Below are 20568 nucleotides of genomic sequence, written 5' to 3'. Positions count from 1 at the left end.
CCGCTTCCATCTTGTCTTTGTCTTTTTGAAGATACGGTCTCCAGAACTGAACACAGTACTCCCTGTTAGTGCCCTGTCGAGGCACTAACAGGGCACTAACAAGGCACAAGCCAAAAGCTGAAAAAATATTTAACAGACTGGTACACGTCTGTGCCGTAGAAAGACTGAGGGGCTCGTGAGGCAGTGTACACATGTTCAGTCAAGTTTTTCTGAGCTCCGATAGTGCCGTTGGATAACATAACCCACACGCTATGGTTAATTCATGCTTTCCCTCCAACAGCCAAAAACAGAACTGATAAGAAATCGGTCCATTAGTGAGTGGGAAATGCTGCTCTTGTTCAAAGGTTTTCCTAGAAGAATCCATCAACTTACATTTGATGCAGGTCATGTGACCCATCCTTTTGGCTTCTGCAGATGTTTTTAATCAGAGAAAGGAATTAAGAAAACAAATTTTTAAAGACCATAGGTTTTGTGTAAAGTGTCCAAGTTCCAGTCATACAGTCATCTGAATATTTAGTCCAAAGAATGAAGAATACAGCTCCTAACTGGATGATGGCACAGAAATACATCTTTATAATCAGTGACACTTAACTCTGACATGATGCTTTCCACCTCCAATCAGGTATTCCTCATTTTTCAAAACCCCCAATCTTCCTATCTTTCAGTTCTGTCAACTTTCCACTTCCCAAACTCCTCTGTCTTCCTAACTCAGTTCAAAGCTCCCCATCACATTAAGGTTCTTGCCAGTTTACCACCAGTAAAGTCTTCTTCCCAGTATCTCACAACTTTGTATCTTCTGTCAAGACTCCCCCTACTGTATTTCCCTCACCCATTTATGCTCCTGACAATTCTCCCCACGTTATCAAAATTCCCCACCTATCTTTAGTCAAGTTTCCTCTATTGCCAACTTCCCCACCCTACCTGCAATCAAATCTTCCTCATTCCCAATATCCCTCATGCCTCACATTTAGTCAATTCTTCCAGACCATACGTCCTATCCTCTCACTTCAGTCAAGTCTTTCCTCAACCCCCTTTCCTCTCAGACAAGTCTTTCCTAATAACTCTCCTCCTCTCAAACTTAAGAGAAATGCCCCTGCTACACCACTCCCCATTCAAATCTTCCCCACCTCTCACTTCTAAATACTTATTCCTTTTTCTATGCCCCTGCCCTCCCCCTACACACATCCTTTCCTGATTAGGAAAGTCCCACCCCCATCATCATATAAATCCTCTTACTTTAGGGAAGTCAGCCTCTAGGTCCTGGGCCCTGGCTCATCAAGGACATTTTGCCCTCTTCACAGCCATTGCTAGCACATCATCTCTTGCAGGTCCAACAGGTCACAATCTTCCAACAACCCTCAGCGCTTTGGTTACTTGCCAGATCTGTGGATACAAACAGAAATTCAGAGCTCCCCAGTAACACCTCCACTTGTAACAGGGTTCTACTCGGGGTCACATGCAATGCATCCACAGACCAGATCCTACATCATCAGGGCTTAGGGACTGTATGTAACATCATTAGACAGCAGGACCACACATTCATCATAAAAGGTAGCAATGACTAACACTCCGTAGAAAAGTAGAAGTTTAGGGATAACATTTGGATGCAAATAAGTAACTGGCTTAAGGAGAGGCACAAAATCATAATAATGATATAATTCTGTTAAATAAAGGACAAATGAAATCCCACAGGGGCCTGTGCCAGAACTGTTAATTTAAAATTAATCTGTAAGAAGGCCAAACACAACAATATTATCATTTTTGCAGATAAACTCTTGGCCATACTGTAAATACACAGCAGATACCACTGGACAAATGGACACAAAATGCTAGATGAGATTTAGTATGGGTGCATGAAGGGCACTTGCACTTGCATCATAAGAGTAAGCAGGTGGAGGAGGGAGATGGATTGTAAAATTAAGGTTGATTATTCAAAAGGGTTTGTAAGATAAGTTTTTGACTTAGCCAGAGAAAACATGCATTTTATATATTCTGCCCCACTGAACGGCAGAGTTTTCATTACCTGGCAAAAACTTAGCCGGATTATTAAAAACAAAAAAGAAAAAAAAAAGAGGCAGGACAGAAGCATTCATTGTGGTTTAAATTTAGCCAACTAACGCTGAATATCAGTGATAGCCAGGTAAAGTTATCCGGCTAACTTTGGTTAGAAATACTGCAGGTCTAAAGTTAGCCAGATAACCCCAAAAAACCCCACACCTATCAAGCTCAGTAGATATATATCCCCCCTCACCCTTGCCTTAAAAAACACATTAAACCAAATGCCACCTCCTGGACACCTCTTGTCTGTGAATGGATCAATGCCCATTCAGAAACTGAGTAACGAATTTAGTCTTAGATTTTACTAAGCTGTGTTATGGGTAAAATGCAGTCTTATGTAAACACTGTTTACCACATGATATAAGCCATATCGTGGCAATACTGTGTGAGATCAGGGGATACTTTGGCCCAAAGCACACCCCTATTACAATTAGCTGCTTTGAATGCGATTGGCATACACAAATTTTGCAAATTCATGCAATGTAGCTAATACACAGGAAATCCTATGCAAAATAAAATAACGTAGCTGACTTAGAAAAAATAAGCCACATTATATTAGTGAGTTTGAAATAAGTATAGTTATTTTTTTCCAGAGACATCAGGATGCACATCCCAATGTCCCCGGGAGGCCTTCTTAAAATCACAGGTCGAAAATATACTACCCTCTCTGTCATAATAGGGCAATGGCCAGGCGGCACCATTTTGGAAAATGGTGTTGAGCAGACTGGAGCTAGGGGGCATTCCAGGCTGACACTGCACCACAGAGTCTTCTAAAAAATTTGGGGGGTCCTGGGGCCCCCCAAACCAAACAGGAACTATTTTTTTTATGTAAGAATACTGGTATTCCTCCATAGGACACTACGGCCACATCACATGAGACTGGAGTGGATCTAATGTCTAAGGAAGCAGAGAGCTTGTCAAACAAACTGAGTGACTAGGGTGATCTCTGAACCAGTATCATCAGAAGCAGCAGTAAGTTACGCGGCTATATTGCGAACGCGTAAGGCAGGATTTGTTTTTAAAATTCGGAGTTAAATATTTTTTTCAGCTTTTGGCTTGTGCCCTGTTAGTGCCTTGACAGCCCCTCAAACTGAACTTTTCAGTTCTAAAAAGAAAATGAGCATGAAAAAGTCCAAGGCCACCATTGTTAAAGGGCCCCAAGCCCTAAAAACTCCCTGAAGAACTACCAGTGCCCCCACCCATCTCCCCTGCTACTTATCGAGATGGCATGGGCCCCAAAAAATTAAATAAATAAATAAATAAATTTATTTCTTACCTGCTAATTTTCATTCCTGTAGTACCAAGGATCAGTCCAGACAGTGGGTTATCGCCCCCTTCCAGCAGATGGAGTCAAGTAGAACTTTGAAGGATGCTTCCTTATAAGGTAGTGCACCCTCTACTACTAATCCTCAGTATGAGTATATCAAAGCAAAGAGGAAAACCAGGATGGATCAAGAACAATAGAATTAAGTAACAAATAACAGTGTGCAATGGGCACAAAACAGTGTCAAACAACAAACTTGCAGAATGAACCATTAACCAGCCAAAGGAAAAAAGGTGCTGAAGAACAATTTGAGCAGAGAGGCAATCCCAAACCCAATAAACAGTCAGGGAGGGCCGTCTGGACTGATCCTTGGTACTACAGGAATGAAAATTAGCAGGTAAGGAATAATTTTTTTTTCCCTGTACGTACCAGGATCAGTCCAGACAGTGGGATGTACCAAAGCTTTCCTACATAGGGTGGGCCCCGGAAAGCCCTGCTCGAATGACCCTAGAGCCAAAGGACGAGCAAAGTTTTGTAACGATTTCCAAGTTGCCGCTCAACAAATCTCCTGGAACGAGACTGATTGCATCTCCGCCCAGGAAGCAGCCTGAGCTCGAAGAGAATGGGCCTTGACACCCGCCGAAGGTTGTCGACCTGCCCCAATGTAGGCCACCAAGATCGCCTCCTTCAGCCAGCGAGCAATGGTAGTTTTTGACGCCTTGGCCCCCTTCTTCGGACCATGCCAGAGAACGAAAAGATGGTCCGACAAGCGAAAATCATTAATGAATTCCAGATAGCGATTGAGGATACGTTTGACATCTAGCTTGCATAGATCCGCCGATGAGTCTGCTGAGAAGGACGGAAGCTCTACCGTCTGATTCAAGTGGAACTCGGAAACCACCTTGGGCAGAAAAGCAGGCACCAGTGCGCAAGGAAACTCCCGAATCCGTTTAAAACGAAGGTAGGGCTCTCTGCAAGAGAGTGCTTCAAGCTCTGAGATTCTGCGGGCAGAACAGATAGCTACCAGGAAAACCGTCTTGAGAGTGATATCCTTGAGGGTCGCGGAACACATGGGTTCAAAGGGTGGCCCGACCAAGATTTGGAGAACGAGATTGAGACTCCACGAAGGATTAAAGAGCGTGGAAGGGGGTTTCACGTGCTTCACCCCCTCCTGAGGAATCGGATGATATCCGGGTGAGAGGAAAGGGAAGTTCCCTCTCATTGATGAAGTAGAGAGTCTAGGGCAAAGACTTGCACTCTCAGCGAGTTGTAGGCCAGACCCTTGTCCGGTCCCTGTTGAAGAAAAGATAGGATCTGAGCCACCGAGGCGGTCTGTGGCGACACAGGTATGGAGGCACACCAGTTCTCAAAAACCTTCCATACCCTGATATAGGAGATGGAGGTAGACGTCTTTCTAGCCTTGAGGAGGGTCGAGATAACGGCCTCTGGGTATCCACGCCGTCTCAGCCAGTGCCTCTCAAAAGCCAGGCCACAAGACAGAAGTGATCAGCCTGGGCGAAAGATACCGGACCCTGACCCAGCAAGCGTGGAAGGTGACCCAGATGAAGAGGTCCGTCCACTGTGAGGAGGATCAAGTCTGCAAACCACGGGCGATGGGGCCATTCCGGCGCCACCAGAATTACCGGGCCCTGGTGGGTCTCTATTCTCCGGAGCACCTTGCCCACCAGAGGCCAAGGGGAAACACGTAGAGGAGAACGTGACGGGGCCAGGGAGGACTAAGGCATCCACTCCCTCTGCACCGTACTCTCTTCTGCGACTGAAGAACCGAGCTGCCTTGGCATTCCGGGAGGTTGCCATTAGGTAGGGGGTCCCCCATCTGTGGAACAGGAGATTCACTGCCTCCTCTGAGAGTTCCCACTCTCCGGGATCTAGATGTTGATGACCGAGAAAGTCGGCTTGAACGTTTGTCTATGCCTGCGATTGTGGGAAGCCGCTAGGCAGGAGAGGCGAGTCTCCGCCCACGCCATCAACCTGTCTGTCTCCCGAGAGACATGCCGGCTCCTCATGCCCCCTTGGCGATTGATGTAGGCCACAGTGGTCGCAATTGTCTGAGAGTATTCGGACTGCGCGATGATGGACGAGAGGTAGGAAGCCAGACGCACTGCTCTGGTCTCCAAGCGATTGATCGGCCAAGTTGCTTGGGACGGCATCAACTTCCCTTGCGCAGAACTCATCTGACACACCGCTCCCCAGCCAGAGAGACTGCCGTCCGTCGTGACGATTACCCATTTCGGGATGTCCAAGGAACACCCTGGACGAAGATGAGACAGGTTGAACCACCACAAGAGACTGTCCTTGGCTACCTGCGGGAGAGGAAGGATGGCTTGAGTCCCGAGACCACTGGCTTCCAGCGGGACGGAGAGCAAGGCCGCTGTAAGGGATGCATGTGCAAATGCCCAGGGGACCAGATCGATGGTGGAAGCTATGGATCCCAGGACCTGGAGGTAATCCCACGCCGTTGGAAGCGAGAGACCAATGAATTGCTGTATCTGAGCTATGAGTGCATGAGCCCTGTCCGGGGGCAGAGGACACTTTGCCCAGCGCTTCCTTCGTATTTCTGTGTCGAAATGCGCCCCCAGGAAGTCCAGAGACTGAGATGGAGAAAGGCTGCTCTTGGCGAAGTTGACCACCCAACCGAGGGATTGTTGGGACGTGAAAAGCATCAACACCTGTCGACGCCCGGTGGCACTGGGCTGAGGACTTTCACGCAATGAGCCAGTCGTCCAGGTATGGGTGCACCAACTTCCCTGCCTCCGGAGAGTGGCGGCTACTACTATCTATCACTTTCGTGAAGGTTCGAGGAGCGGTCGCAAGACCAAAGGGTAGAGCCTGGAACTGGAAATGCTGTCCCAGAATCTTGAATCGCAGAAAATGCTGATGCGCTTGGAGGATGGGAATGTGTAGATAAGCTTCCATCAGATCCAGGGAGGCCAAAAATTCTCCGGAGTGTACCGCCGCTATCACGGAGCGCAAGGTTTCCATCCGAAAGTGGGGAATCTTGAGGGCCCTGTTGACCATCTTGAGATCCAAGATCGGGGGAAGGAACCTTCCTTCTTGGGGACTGAAGTATACCGAATAATGTCCCCGGCCTACTTCCGGGGGGGGACCGGACGAATCGCTCGAGAGCCAGAAGCCTGTCGAGTGTCTGCCGGACTATGAGTTGTTTCTGGACTGGGCCACATGGAGAGAAGAGGAACCTGTCTCTTAGCGCCGAGCAAATTCTAAGCGTAGCCGTGTCTTAGAATATCCAGGACCCCACTGATCTGACGTGATGTCGACCCACTCTCGTAGAAAAGGGAGGACATCCCCCCTATCCTGGGGATCAAGGAGTGGGCTGGCATAGCTTCATTGTGAAGACTTGGAGGACGCTTCCCCTGAGCTGGACCAGAGCGGGGCTGGTATTCGGGCATGAAAGGACTGAGTCCAGGATGAGATCAAGAGGATGGCTGACGAGGGGCCTGCAGTCCTTGTCTGGCGAAACGTTGATTCCTGAATCAGCTCTAGTGGAATCTAAACGACTCTAGAAGAACGAGGGCAATCCTCTGGCAGTTTGTGTACCTTATTCTCTCCGAGGGGCTTGATTATCTGGGTCCAGATCCTCCCCAAATAGTAGCTTGCCCTTGAAGGGTAGGGATCCCAGCTGCGACTTGGAAGAAGAATCCGCCGACCAGTTGCGAAGCCAGAGGAGGTGTTTAGCCGAGGCTGCAGAAACCATAGATCTGGCCAAGACTCTCAGAATGTTCATATAGAGCATCTGCTCCATATGCTATGATGGCCTCCAGGTGGTCTGCCTGAAGTGCTTTCCTCAGGAGGCAACTGCTGGGAGCTGAGCAGCTGTTGAAGCCAGAGGCGGCCTGCACGCTAAGCGAAGAAGAACTACAAATGGCCCGCCCGGACCCCCAGGGCGGACCACCTCGAAAACTCTCTCAAGATAAACTTCCAGCTTTCGATCTTGAAGATCTCGCAAGGCTGCACCACCTGTTACTGGAATGGAAGTTCTTTTCGTCACCGCTGAGACTGCAGAATCTACTTTGGGAACCTTAAGAAGCTCCAGGAAATCATCCAGGAGAGGATTTAGCTTATCCATGGCTCTGCCAACCTTGAGGGAGGTTTCCGGAGAATCCCATTTCCTGGATAACAGTTGAAGGAACGTGGGATGGGAAGGAAAGGACCACAGCGGACGTTAGACCAGCCAGGAAGGGGATCCCTTTCTACGCTGGTGGATTAGGCTCAGGCGGGTCCTGAGGGGCCTCAATGTCCAATTCCTGTAGGATATGTGGAATGAGGGGGTTCAGCTCATCCCTCTGGAAGATCCGCAGGACTCTAGGATCATCCCCTTCCAATTGAGCCGTAGTTGAAGGTTCATCCGGATCCGGGTCCTGCTGAGGAACAGACACCCCCCCCCCCCCCCCCCCCCCGCAGAGGGGTGTACCAAACGGACCCTCGGAGCGCTTGAGGTGGTCGGAGGTACCACTAGTCCCAGGACCGCTGACCCTTGGGCACTCCCCACGGTCTGGGCACTTCCCAAGACCTCAGTGGAATCAGCCATTCTGGGTATCTTAGTAGGAGGTGGTCCCGCCAGAAATTCCTGGTGCTGGCCCATCCTGGCCAGGTAAGCATTGTGAAGCAGGAGAACAAAATCTGTGGAAAACGAAGGAGGCCCCGATGGAGGAAGAGTGGGAAGTGATTATTCCCTTGTACAGGTCCTTGGTGAGGCCTCACCTGGAGTACTGTGTTCAGTTCTGGAGACCGTATCTTCAAAAAGACAAAGACAAGATGGAGGCGGTACAGAGAAGGGCGACCAGGAAGGTGGAGGATCTTCATCGGATGACGTACGAGGAGAGATTGAAGAATCTAAATATGTACACCCTGGAGGAAAGGAGGAGCAGAGGTGACATGATACAGACTTTCAGATACTTGAAAGGTGTTAATGATCAAAAGACAACGACAAACCTTTTCCGTAGGAAAAAAATCACCAGAACCAGGGGTCACGATTTGAAGCTCCAGGGAGGAAGATTCAGAACCAATGTCAGGAAGTATTTCTTCACGGAGAGGGTGGTGGATGCCTGGAATGCCCTTCCTGAGGATGTGGTGAAGACCAGAACTGTGAAGGACTTCAAAGGGGCGTGGGATAAACACTGTGGATCCATAAAGTCAAGAGGCCGCCAATGAAGAGTGGGTGACTCGCCAGAATGAGGGCTACTACCTGGAGTCAATACCCTTATTAAATAAACATACACATGCTTACTGTGACTCCAACATCGCTCTAAGCTTCAACAGCAAGAGGAAATGTGGAAAAAAGGATTCACACTCACAAAGAGGGGAGTAGCTGGCTTGTTACGGCGGTTACTACCCCAAATCAAATAAGTCTGATGCTTCACTTTCAATGCATATACAGCATAGTTCTCTGATTCAACGGCAGGGGAGAAGAAAAACCGATACTTCACACATCCAGCAGAGCTCTCTGCTTCAACGGCAGGGGAGAAAATGAGGGTTCGCACTCACAAAACGGGGAGTAGCTGGCTTGTTACGGCGGTTACTACCCCAAACCAAATGTGCCTGATACTTCACTTTCGATGCACATCCAGCATGGCTCTCTGCTTCAACAGCATGGGAGAAGACTGATACTTCACGCGTATCCAGCATAGCTCCCTGCTTCAACGGCAGGGCAGAAGAAAAACAACCAATAAAGGCTGTATAACATAGGCTGGGTAAAACAAATAAGCATGGGTGTAGCTTGCTTATTGCGGCGGCTACTACCCCGAACTAATCAAGCTAGATATTTCACTTGGATGCAGCTCCATCACTGCTCTCTACATTAAAACTGGGGGTGGAAGGGAATAGAACCAAGAGCTAAGAGAAACAGATAAGTATGAGAGAAAAAATGTGTGAAGCTTGCTGGGCAGACTGGATGGGCCATTTGGTCTTCTTCTGCCGTCATTTCTATGTTTCTATCCCCTGAAGGAGGAAAAGGCTCCAGAGGTGGAACGGGTGTCAAAACTGGCGGCTGAGATGAAAAAGGCGCGTCCTGCTCTTCTCCTGTTAGCGCCGGAGCAGCCGAGTCTGGAGCAAAATGTCCACGGTTCCTGGGGTCAGCAGGATCGGGGCTGGCCCCTGTCCATCGAGGTGCGCCAGAAGACGAAAACCAAAGCGGCCTGGCGGTTGAGAGGATCCCTCCCCACTAGGGAAGCAAGCTGTGCAAATCCCCTCGCAGGAGAGCCTTGACCCAGGCTTTTCACAAGCGCAGCACCTGGACAAACGAGGCATGGGGATCCCCGACAGAGCCGCGAGGGAATCAGCTGATTTTAACACGAGAAACAGGCAGGGTTTAAAGCTGCGGGAAGCGGGAAAAACCTCCGCTTCAGCCTGTTCTTCCTCACGCTCACCAGGTTCGTGGCTGTAAGAAAGGTGGTGGTAATAGCCTCCAGTCCTGCTCTCTATCCCTCAACGACCACAGATAGAGGCACAGAGGAATAACGCCTCTCTATGCCGGCTGCCCCGAGGAAAACAGCGTCTCAGGGGCAGCGGGTCGGATAGCAGCCTCAGGGGGAGAGGTCGGCACCACCGACTTGCACCTCGGAGAGAGGAAGAGAGGAAATAACCTGTCAAAAGGAAATAAAAAACAAACTTACCCAGACAACAGAGATGGGAAAGGGTGGGGAGAGCTGCAAATAGTACTGCCTGCAAGCTATAGAATGCTGCCACTAAAACAGGAGCGAAGGCTACAGGAAAGCTCTCCAAATAATTCCCTCAGAAATTCAAAATTCAAAAGATTTTTTTTTTTTTAATTAGACTTGATCCATCCAAAAGAAAGGAAAGCTGAGGAAAATAGAGAAAATTCCTAAAATAGCTTTCTAGTCATCTCAGTGGGGAACGAAAGCCACCATTGTCATCTGCTGGAGTCAAGAGAATACTAAGGATCAGTAGAGGGTGCACTACCTTATAAGGAAGCATCATTCAAAGTTCTACTTGACTCCATCTGCTGGAAGGGGGAGATAACCCCACTGTCTGAACTGATCCTGGTACGTACAGGGAATCAATGATCCCTGGGATGAAGTATTTTTTGGAGAGAGGAACCTGGGGGTCATGTATGCTGCTGGGGAGGTTTAATGAGTTTTTGGGAAGGGGGGTTTGGGAAGGAGAGGCACGCACGGCTGCCGTCAATTCATGGAATCCTCGGGCGACATTCCCGAGAGTGAGTTATTCACGGGTAAGCCAAGTTTTTCTTCCAATTAGGACACCCATCCTACTGTGTGTCGACATTTCCTGGTTGTGGGCACTGGCAGTCTCCAGCTATAGCCAATTTAACCAGTTCAAGTTAATCAAGTTAACCAAGTTATAGAAGTTATTCAGCCACACATTACTCAAATAATGATTTTATTTATAAAATTGTAACCGAACTTTATTGGCACCTGTTAGAATGTACGATATCCTACATTTACTTACCTTAGTCTATGTGCCTATTTGTAAACCGTTGCGATGGTATATAACTTAGCGACGGTATAGAAAAGTTTTTAAATAAATAAAAATAAACACATATATCCACAATTGCTTTTCGAGGAGAAGACTGAAGAGCTGCACTTCCTGCAGGGGTATATGTACTAGGGCTGATGTCAGATTGAAATCTGATCCGTCTCCAACTGCTATCAGGAGTACACTATACCCATTGGTCCTGAGTCCATCTATCTACACTAAGGAAAATGAAATTATCAGGTAAGTAATTTCTCCAATATCTTATACCCTAGAAGACCAATTCACCCAAGGAGAATTCTTGGGTACTAGCCTCCAACCTGCAAGCCCCCCAACTCAAAGCTGAATTCCACAGGAGATACCCCAAGAAACCCAATCCCAGACGACAGGGGATGGGCTTTAGAGGAAAGGTACTGTTACATTTGGCCAGCTGTGGGCAAGCTGTTTGACTGGTTATACTTACCCCATGCACCTTGAAGCCCTGGACATCGCCAAACAGTGCTACACAGCAAGCACGCAGCCAGGATCCTGCTTCCCTCCTTCTCTACACTTCCTGGAGCTTGGCCTGGAAGATTTCCTGGCAGAGGAGGGTGGGTCTGGAGTACTAGCGGAGAGTTGTTGAAGGGTTTCATGGTGATCTTCCAACTGAGCTACTGCATCTCTGACTTTATCACCAAAAAGGTTATCTCCCATACATGGTGAGGTCAGCCAGCCATTCCTGCACCTCTGGACGGAGGTCGGAAGCCCATAGCCAGGCCATCCTAAAGGTGCCAATGCCCACGGCGGCCACCCGGGTTGCTGTCTCAAAAACATCAAAGGTGGACCTCACCTCGTGTTCCCCAGCTTCCAGACCCAACTGGACAATGGCAGAAAGCGACTTCTGTTGCTGCTGGGGGAGGCTTTCCGCGAGCTCCTGGATCTGTTTCCACATGTTTCAGTTGCATTGGGTCATGTACAACTGGTAGGAGGCGATATGGGTGATTAGCACTGCGCCCTGAAAAACTTTCCTTCCCAAAGCATCCAGTTCCTTATGTTCCCACCCCGGAGGGGCAGAGGCTTGGGTGCAGGAACACTTGGCCTTTTTGAGAGCAGACTCCACAACCTCAGACTGATGAGGGAGATGTCGCCTCTCAAACCCTAATGCTTGCTGCACCGGGTAGGTGGCATCCACCTTCCTATTCACTGGAGAGATGGAGTTCGGGTGTTCCCACATTCTAAGGAGAATCTCCTTAAAGATGTCATGAATGGGAACATCCATTATCTCCTTAGCAGCATCTACAAATTGGAATACCTCCAACATCTTATGTCGCGCATCCTCATCCGTGAGCTGGAAGAGGATAGCTTCAGCCATGGCCCTAACAAACCCCTGAAAGGAGAAGTCCTCTGGAGGAGACCAATGCCTTTCTTCTGGTGGGGAAGGCTCCAAAAGGGAGTCAGAGATTTTGGATGAAGACTCTGAAGAGTTGTCACCCCTCGGGTCACAAGGGCCTTCTTCCTCACTAAGGCCATTGAGGGATCTATGTGGGTGATGCCTGAGGAAATCCACGGTCTTGGACTCCGAGGGCCTTGAAGGCACCGAGGGAATCAGTGGTCCCGCTAACGGGGGAACTGAGGACCACAGAAGGCCAGAGGGCCCGGGTAAAGGCTCAAGGAACCAAGGCTTCGGGGCCGCGGCACTGCCGCATCTTCCTCCTCCTCGAACCCAATGATGGGGATCGCTCCTGATGAAGGCATCGGTGGCCACTGGGGCACAGAGGGCCCCACGGGCACTAGTTGCATCGGGAGGATGCCAAGGAGGATGTCCAGATGCTCGAGCAGGGGTGCCAAGATAGATTGCGGGGGCTCCGGCATCAGCATGGGGACCAGTGGTGGAAGCGGCTCAACGCTCCGCAGAGCACTGCACTCTCCACCCTGCGGTTCAGCTCCTCCTGAAAGTCCAGTGAGGCCAGGATTGAGGGAGGGGGATGAGGCGGCACTGGTGCTTCCTCGGTTCTCCGAGGAGGCAAGGTGCCCAGCACAAATTTCATTGGGGAACGCCTGGGATTCCCAGGTCCCGGGGTCGCTTTGGTGGTGGTGCGACAGCTGCCAGCACCGCACCAGAAGCGGAGCCGTGCATTGATGGCGACCGGTCTTTGCTTAAGAGATCTCCCACTGTGCTTGGCCCAGTCTTTCCCTGGCACAGAGGAAAGCGCAGTTGCTTACCTGTAACAGGTGCGCTCCTAGGACAGCAGGATGTTAGTCCTCACATTTGGGTGACATCATCAGATAGAGCCCGGCCTGCTGCTATCCGTGCGCCCATGCGAGGTCTCCCTTCAGTCTCGTAACATAGCAAAAACACGAGCGGTGGTGAGGGTTATCTGGGGTGGTGCGGGCTGAAATAGTCCGATTTCCAGATTGGACAGGGCCTCCCACAAGTCAAAGAGAGACTGAGAGGGTCCATGACCATCACCGGCGCTTCCAGAATCTGGAATGGAATGCTTGCCGCCACTGAAACTGCAAGGTCCATTGCGGGTCCCTCATGCGGAGGTGGGCCAAGGGGGTCACAAGGACCAAGGCCGCCATGTGGCCCAGCAGGCGGAGCAGCAGACAGGCCAGCACCCTATTTCTGTTGCAAATGAGGGTGACTAGCGAGGAAAGGGCGACTGCTCGATCCCTGGGTAGAACAGTTCTTGCTTGTGCCTTATCTGACCAACTATCCCGAGGTTAGGGGGAGGGGAGAGACCACCGAGGATCGATCTCCCTCTCCTCGATCTTTAGGGATACTGGAGAGCAGGACCGCCAGGGGACGAGACGGGGACGGTACCCACCGGTCCTTGGGCGTGGGGGCCAAAACATTCTCCATTTTATCCAGGCATGCACAACGTCCTTTGGGGGTTATTTGGTCGCACGAACGTGTTTTGGGTTGGTGGCTTAGAATCAATATTGTTCCGACTGTAAAGATATCAGTGCACAATGTGTGATCTGGAGCCAGTAATTCTTGAATGTACCTGAAGTATGCAAACTGTTGCAAAGTTAAAAGCATCCTTGTAAACAAATTGGAATGATAAAATCAGTACGATAATTACAGACCCATTACCATTGGTTTTGGACTTTAGTTGGTATCAATCTGAATGAGATATGAGATAACTACATTGCTTCCTGTCATATGACAAAATCTGTCATGAACAGTCCCTGAAGCAGCCCTCCATTGGGCGAAACTCAGGCCTTGAGTCGGGCAATAACTGGAATATTGCTTTATTAATAAACATTTTTGAGGACTTCGACTTCTCTGGAAACCGGTGAGATCATGGAGGACCGATCACCATTCCCTCGGTCTTTAGAAGATTTCATTGGGGGAGGGGCAAGGGGGGGGGTATCAAGCAGCTCCCCATGACCTCCAGGTGTCAGGTCTCAGACACGGGTGTTGATGGAGCAGACTTTTTAGAACCGAAAAGTTTCTCCATTTTATCGAGACGAGCACGACAGTCCTTGGGGGTCATCTGATCACACAGCAAACACCCTTGGATGTTGTGCAAGGCCCCAAGCAGAGGATGCAGATTTCATGCGGATCTGTGATGGACATGGTGCGCAGGCACTGGGGGCACTGACGAAAGCCGGACGATGCCAAGAAAAACAACTGATGCGTAGTCGATGACCAGGGGCCACCGAGAAGTGGGGATCCAGGAACCGCCTGCAAAAAAGGAGGAAAACTTTTTTACCTACCGTACCAAGGAGAGGTACCAACCACAAAGGGGGACCTGTTGATGGAACGGGGAAAAATTCCCAAAATGAGCACCAAAAAAAAAAAGAGAATGAAGAACAGCTCCACAAACCACGAAGCAACTGCATGGCAGAAAAAGAGACTGGAGGATAGTGGACGCGCGAATAGTGGCATGTTCAGTGCACCAAAGCTTCTAGAAACTTTGACAAAAGTTTTTTGTGCTGGGCTCCATCTGATGGAGTCACCCATCTGTGAGGACTATCATCTTGCTTGTCCTAGGAGAAAGGCATTTTGTTAATTATCACTAATCCCTTAAAATCCTCTAATTAAGGTATGGTAAAATTTAGGCTCTAGCAAAAGATTTTTAATAGGTATTTGAAAAAGAAAAAAAAGTTAAAGTATAAAAAACAAGCCAGTAAAGAGTAACAGGCAGAATCTGAAAGCCAAATTTTACAAACAAAAATGACAGTTTAATTTTCTATTATATGAGCTGCAAGGAACTATTAATGGAAGATGAAGTAATTGAAGATAATTATACTATGTGCAATATCCAGCGGTGTATATGCACATATTTACATCAACTTTCCAGTTCGTCAGTAGGTGTAAATGTGCGCATATAGATCTGCATGCAATACCCAGTACTATATATGCACATATTTAAACCAGCTTGCTAGTTCATCAGTAGGTGTAAACGTATGCATATAGATTTACATGATTACTTTCAAAAATCAAAAGTATGCTCGTAAATGGTATCCCCACCCCAATTCTGCCTCCCTTCCCCCCAAAACGCCTCTTTCTAGAAAAGTACTGAGGAATTGCGTATTTTAAGCTCACAACTGCCTGGATAATTTTCAAAAGCTCATAAAATTGAGTTTTTAGTCCACACAAAGTGGTTAGAAACAAAGTAGAATCCCTATTACATGGGTTAACAATGGTATTTCCTTACCACACAGGTCAGATGATGCCTTGTCCAGTTCCTCAGCCTCTGCAATCATCTCTGCCATGGCCAGGATATCTGCCTCCAGGGGGTTGGAGGGAATCTTCACTTTCAGCTCCTCAATTGTCTCCACTATCTTATCGGCACTCTCCAGCGTAGTCGGCAGGAACATTGGCACTGGCACCTATCATTCAACAAAACACAGGTCGGTGGGCATGGAAAGACTAAAGACTGGCACAGGCACTCGCCCATCAGCTGGAAAGGTCAGTATCTTGAGGTACAGGGAATGCTCTTGAAAGAATAGATTTAAAAAGGTACAAGAGGAAAACATTGCCAAGAATACATCCCGTCCTTTCTCAACAAGCATAGAGAGACAAGGACTCATTACTTACGGGAACAGGCATGGACAGAGGCACTGGTACTTTCTGGCAGTATAAATGCATCGGCACAGGCACAAAGATAGGCACAGGAATCGGCAACACAATCACCTGTGGCTTCCACTCTTCCTCTGAGCAGCAAATGAGACAAAAGCAAAAACTAGCAAAATAGTTTATCAGAAATTCCTTACGGTGCTCTCTCTTACCACACTACACCATCCATTGCAGCACTTTCTTCTGGTGAGGACAGGTCTCTTATTCTCGATCTTTGTATACCCCCGCTTCTGTACCATTCCCTGAAGCACCTTCCTCAATTTCCCTTCCCTCACTGTTACACTGATACCACAATATTTAAATCTACTATTATACTGTGGATCTACTGTCTCAGAGCTTCCTTCCATGTTTCTACATGCCTCCTTCCTACCCCCCATATACAAACTTCATATTATTAGTTTACCAGTCTGGCACTCCTTGGTCTTCACATCCACCTTGCAAGAAACCCCCCGGTTCTGCATCAGAGGTTTACACATGGCAGCTTTATTTTTTCGTCCTGTGGTGGGTACAGGTGGTGGTGGTGGAGGTGGGGAAGGTGGTGGAGGTGGGGAAGCCACCTGTACAGAGCGAGGCTTCGGCGATGACTGAAAAAGCAGAAGAGCCCCAGAGTGTCATTAAAAACAATACAATAACTGCTATGCTGAGGCCAAAAGCAGATCCAGAAGACCATCATTCACTTCTAGTTACATTATACATACTTCCGTGCAGAAATGTGCTATCCTGTCTACTCAGTTGCAGATGGCATCTCCTGCTGCCCTCTGCCCAGTCACAGCAAGTCTCAATTACTATCCTTTGCCACCCCTCCTATGATGAGGGGTGGCAAAGGTGGTTGGTCAAACTGGGAGGCAACCTAATGCACCTTGAAGCTTTTGTTATAAAGATCTCAAATTAATATGGTTTGCAGCTAGCGATTGGCAGGAACTTTTCATTGGTTATGACTCCTGAAGAAGGAATTTTCCTCCGAAACGCTGCAGTGTCGAGTGATTAGAATTCCGGAACACATAGAAAGCAAAGAGTTGCAGTTCCGGTATTGGCTCCCATATGCTCTGGTTACAGCTTCAATTACTTGAAATTCATCCACTTCAGATATTTTTAAGATAAGTAAATGTTTTGCTACATTGACAGCATTTGTAACACGGAAAAATTTGATAGAATTAGCACTTGTGGACAACTAACCTGCACACTATATCTCTTGCTGATTGATTATACCCTGTTAAGCACAAGGATTTGGGTTGAAAACACAAAATCTCTTGTAAACCCAGTGGTTTATGATGGTCACTATAAGAGATAGTGTATAAGTCTGGCAGGGAATAGCCTTAGTCTCGTTCTAAGTGAGATATTTTAGTTGTTTGTCCATTATTGCATTAGCACAGAAAACCATCTCAGAAAATGAGCTATTGACCAAAATGGTGCCTAGGGAAACCATCCTGAAAATTTTCTTTTTAAAATGCATTTCTTCAGTGCAAAGAAACTACAAGTGTGGCATGTACAGGAGCCCTCTCACAGATAGATCTGACTGAAGTTTGGAGAAGCATCTTACTGAGTAAGGTTCCAACATCCCTGCAAACTTTTAGCCAAATCTATTTTGGGATCTATCAGGAGAGCAGGGCCATCACTGAATTCACAGCAGCAGGAAGGAACTGGTTCTTAAAACACAAAAAGACTAAAGACATTCATTTTCTTTGGCTAATGTTAGAAGTATTCACTTCTTCAGTTTGTTTAGCTTCCAGTCCTTCAGGTTGGGGATGGGTCTGAATCTCTTGGTATTTACTTTTTTTTTTTTTTTTTTTTATTAGGGGCGAGGGGGCAGCAGGAAGTACACTGAGTAAAATCCCTATCTTTTCTACTACAGTGGGACAGTTTAACCATTGTACACCCCTGTGAAAAATGATCTAAATGTCCTTTTGGAAGACAATTTGGAAGAATGTCAATACAGAGGACCAAGCTGTCTGACCTTACAAGGGACTGAGGCAAACCTTCTCAGTCTCCCCTTTGTAGAGTGGTCTACCCACAACGATCTCCTCTGGAATCACCAGGTGGATGTGAAGGGCTTAGAATTATTTTCAGCTCTGGGGCATGAGGAAGTACAGAACTGTTTTTTTTGAGCAAAAAATGGCTTCCTCATAAATCCACCAACTTCTGAGGGGAAGAAGGTGGGTTAGAGATGACAGTGGAAAACAACTGGAGAGTAGGCCCATGATCTCTGAAGTTCCCAGCCACACTCACTCTCTTTTTAAGAAATAGACCCCAAGTACTGCACATCAGCAAGCCAGTATTGCGGTCTTCTCTGAAGCCTCAGGCCTATAGCCACACTGCATCAATATTACTACTTCACTTTTCTAAATCGCTACTCTTGTTACTATCTCAAATACATTACAAATGCACTGCATGGAGGGAAATGTGTTCATATCAGCTCCTGCAGCAGAGTTGAAAAAAAATTGTTTTCTTTAGTTTAAGTATATAATTTCCATATATTTCTGTTCAGTTTGTGTGGAGGCACCAGTGCTCACTTTTATTTGTAGTTTATTCCTTTACTGAGACTTTTATTTTCTTTGCTTGCTAGAGAAAGGCATTTTGCCTTCCCCTGTACATTAACAGGAACTGTCCATCTGGCAATCTGATCAGGACAGGAGGAGAAAAGCATGCAGGAAAAAGATTATTTATGACCATTTTAAATTTTGCCTTTTCCCAAGGTTGCACTCAAGGCAGATTACAATAATATTTAAATGAACAGCAGCACAGAGTAACTTACAATCAGAATGTGCAGTTAAGAGTAGCGAAGCAATATGGCACGGGAAAACCATTTGTGAAAAGTTGAGTCCCAGAGAAAAAGGATGGTATATTGTGGTATATTTAAAATGAAAGGTGACAAAGAACATTGTGAGGAAAGAGACGAAGAAATGACAGAAACATTAAACAAATACTTCAGTTCCACGTTCACTAAAGAAGACCCTGGAGAAGGACCTTTGTTGGTAGACAAGATCGTAGATGGGGCAGATGAAACTCAGCTTACAGAATGTATAGGAAGAGCAAGGCAAACAAAGTGGTCAAGGCCATGGGGCCAGATGAGGTACAGCCCAGGATACTGAGGGAACTCAGATGTGCTGGTGGATCTATTGAAGGATCTTTTCAATAGATCCCTGGAAACTGGAACGGTTCTGCGAAATTGGAGAAGAGTGGTGGTGGTCCTGCTTCACAAGAGTGGTAGTAGAGAGGAGGCTGGAAACTACAGGCTGGTTAGCCTCACATTGGTGGTGGGAAAATTAAATGGAGACATTACTGAAGGAAAGGATAATGAAATATCTACAATTTGCTATGTTGCTGGACCCGAGGCAAAATGGATTCACTAGGGGAAGGTCCTATCAGACAAATCTGATTGATTTTTTTTGATTGGGTGACCAAGGAATTGGATCGAGGAAGAGCGCATGATGTGATCTACTTGGATTTCAGCAAAACTTTTGATAGGAACCCACATAGGAGGCTTGTGAATAAAATGAGAAGCTTGGGAGTGAGCGCCAAGGTGGTGGTGTGGATTACAAACTGGTTGACTGATAGGAGAAAGCGTAATGGTAAATGGAACCTACTCTGAAGATAGCCATGATAAGTGGAGTGTCACAGGGATCGGTGTTGGGACCGGTTCTGTTCAATATCTTTGTGAGCGACATTGCAGAAGGGATAGAAGATAAAGTATATCTATTTGGGGATGACAGTAAGATCTGCAATAGAGTGGAGATGCCTGAAGGAAGAGAGAGAATGAAAAGCAATTTAAGAAAGCTTGAAGAGTGGTCAATGATTTGGAAGCTGGGATTCAATGCCAAGAAGTGCAGAATCATGCATCTGGGATGCAGTAATCCAAAAGAACTGTATGTGAGGAGGGGGTGAAAGACTGATGTGCACAGACCAAGAGAGGGATCTAGGAGTGATAGTGTCTGGGGTTCTGAAGATGATGAAGTAATGTGACAAGGCAATAGCTAAAGCCTGAAGAATGCTGGGCTGCACAGAGAGAGGAATAACCAGTAAGAAAAGGAGGTGATAATGCCCTTGCACAGGTCCTTGGTGTGAGAGCACACCTGGAGAAATGTGTTCAGTTCTACAGCCCGTATCTCAAAAAGGATAGAGACCGGATGGAGGCGGTCCAGAGAAGGGTGACGAAAATGGTGTGGGGTCTGAATTGGCAGACCTATGAGGAAAGGCTGAAGGATCTGAATATATATACTCTGGAAATGAGGAGAAGCAGAGGAGATTGGGAGATTTGATACAGTTCTTCAAATACTTAAAAGGTTTCAATGATGTAAGGACTTAATTTTCCATTGGAAAAAAACAATAGAACTAGGGGGTCATGAAATAAAACTCCGGGGGGATGACTCAGAACCAAAATCAGAAAATATTTCTTCATGGAAAGGGTAGTGGAGGCTTGGAATGCCCTTCTGGAGGAGGTGAAGAAGAAAACAATCAAAGAATTCAAAGGGGCATGGAATAAAACAGAGATGCTTACAGCAGGATGACAGTACTCACACATGGATGACATCATTGGATGTAGTCAGACACGGAAAACTTATGTCAATGTTTCTGGAACTTAACTGAGCATGCCCTGTTCCATGCATCTACACAGGATCCCTCTTCAGTCTTGTAACATAAAATCACAATAAAAATTAAAACAAAAAATAGGAGAAACCCAACTCCATAG

At 47.3% G+C, this 20568-nt stretch overlaps 1 protein-coding gene across 1 annotated transcript in view; it reads right to left on the bottom strand.

Annotated features, from left to right (window-relative positions):
• Positions 1–20568, bottom strand: part of ZMYM3 (zinc finger MYM-type containing 3) — a 453384-nt gene that overhangs the window by 103863 nt on the left and 328953 nt on the right. Inside the window, 7 exon segments of the mRNA XM_029607228.1 lie at position 1063; positions 1237–1334; positions 1337–1354; positions 1357–1383; positions 15460–15634; positions 15843–15958; positions 16285–16465. Coding sequence (XP_029463088.1) covers position 1063; positions 1237–1334; positions 1337–1354; positions 1357–1383; positions 15460–15634; positions 15843–15958; positions 16285–16465 — 616 coding nt within the window.

Source organism: Rhinatrema bivittatum, chromosome 6, assembly GCF_901001135.1.
Source record: "Rhinatrema bivittatum chromosome 6, aRhiBiv1.1, whole genome shotgun sequence".
Classification (NCBI taxonomy): domain Eukaryota; kingdom Metazoa; phylum Chordata; class Amphibia; order Gymnophiona; family Rhinatrematidae; genus Rhinatrema; species Rhinatrema bivittatum.
Note: the sequence above shows the minus strand (reverse complement) of the source record. Positions and strands in the feature narration are given on the sequence as shown.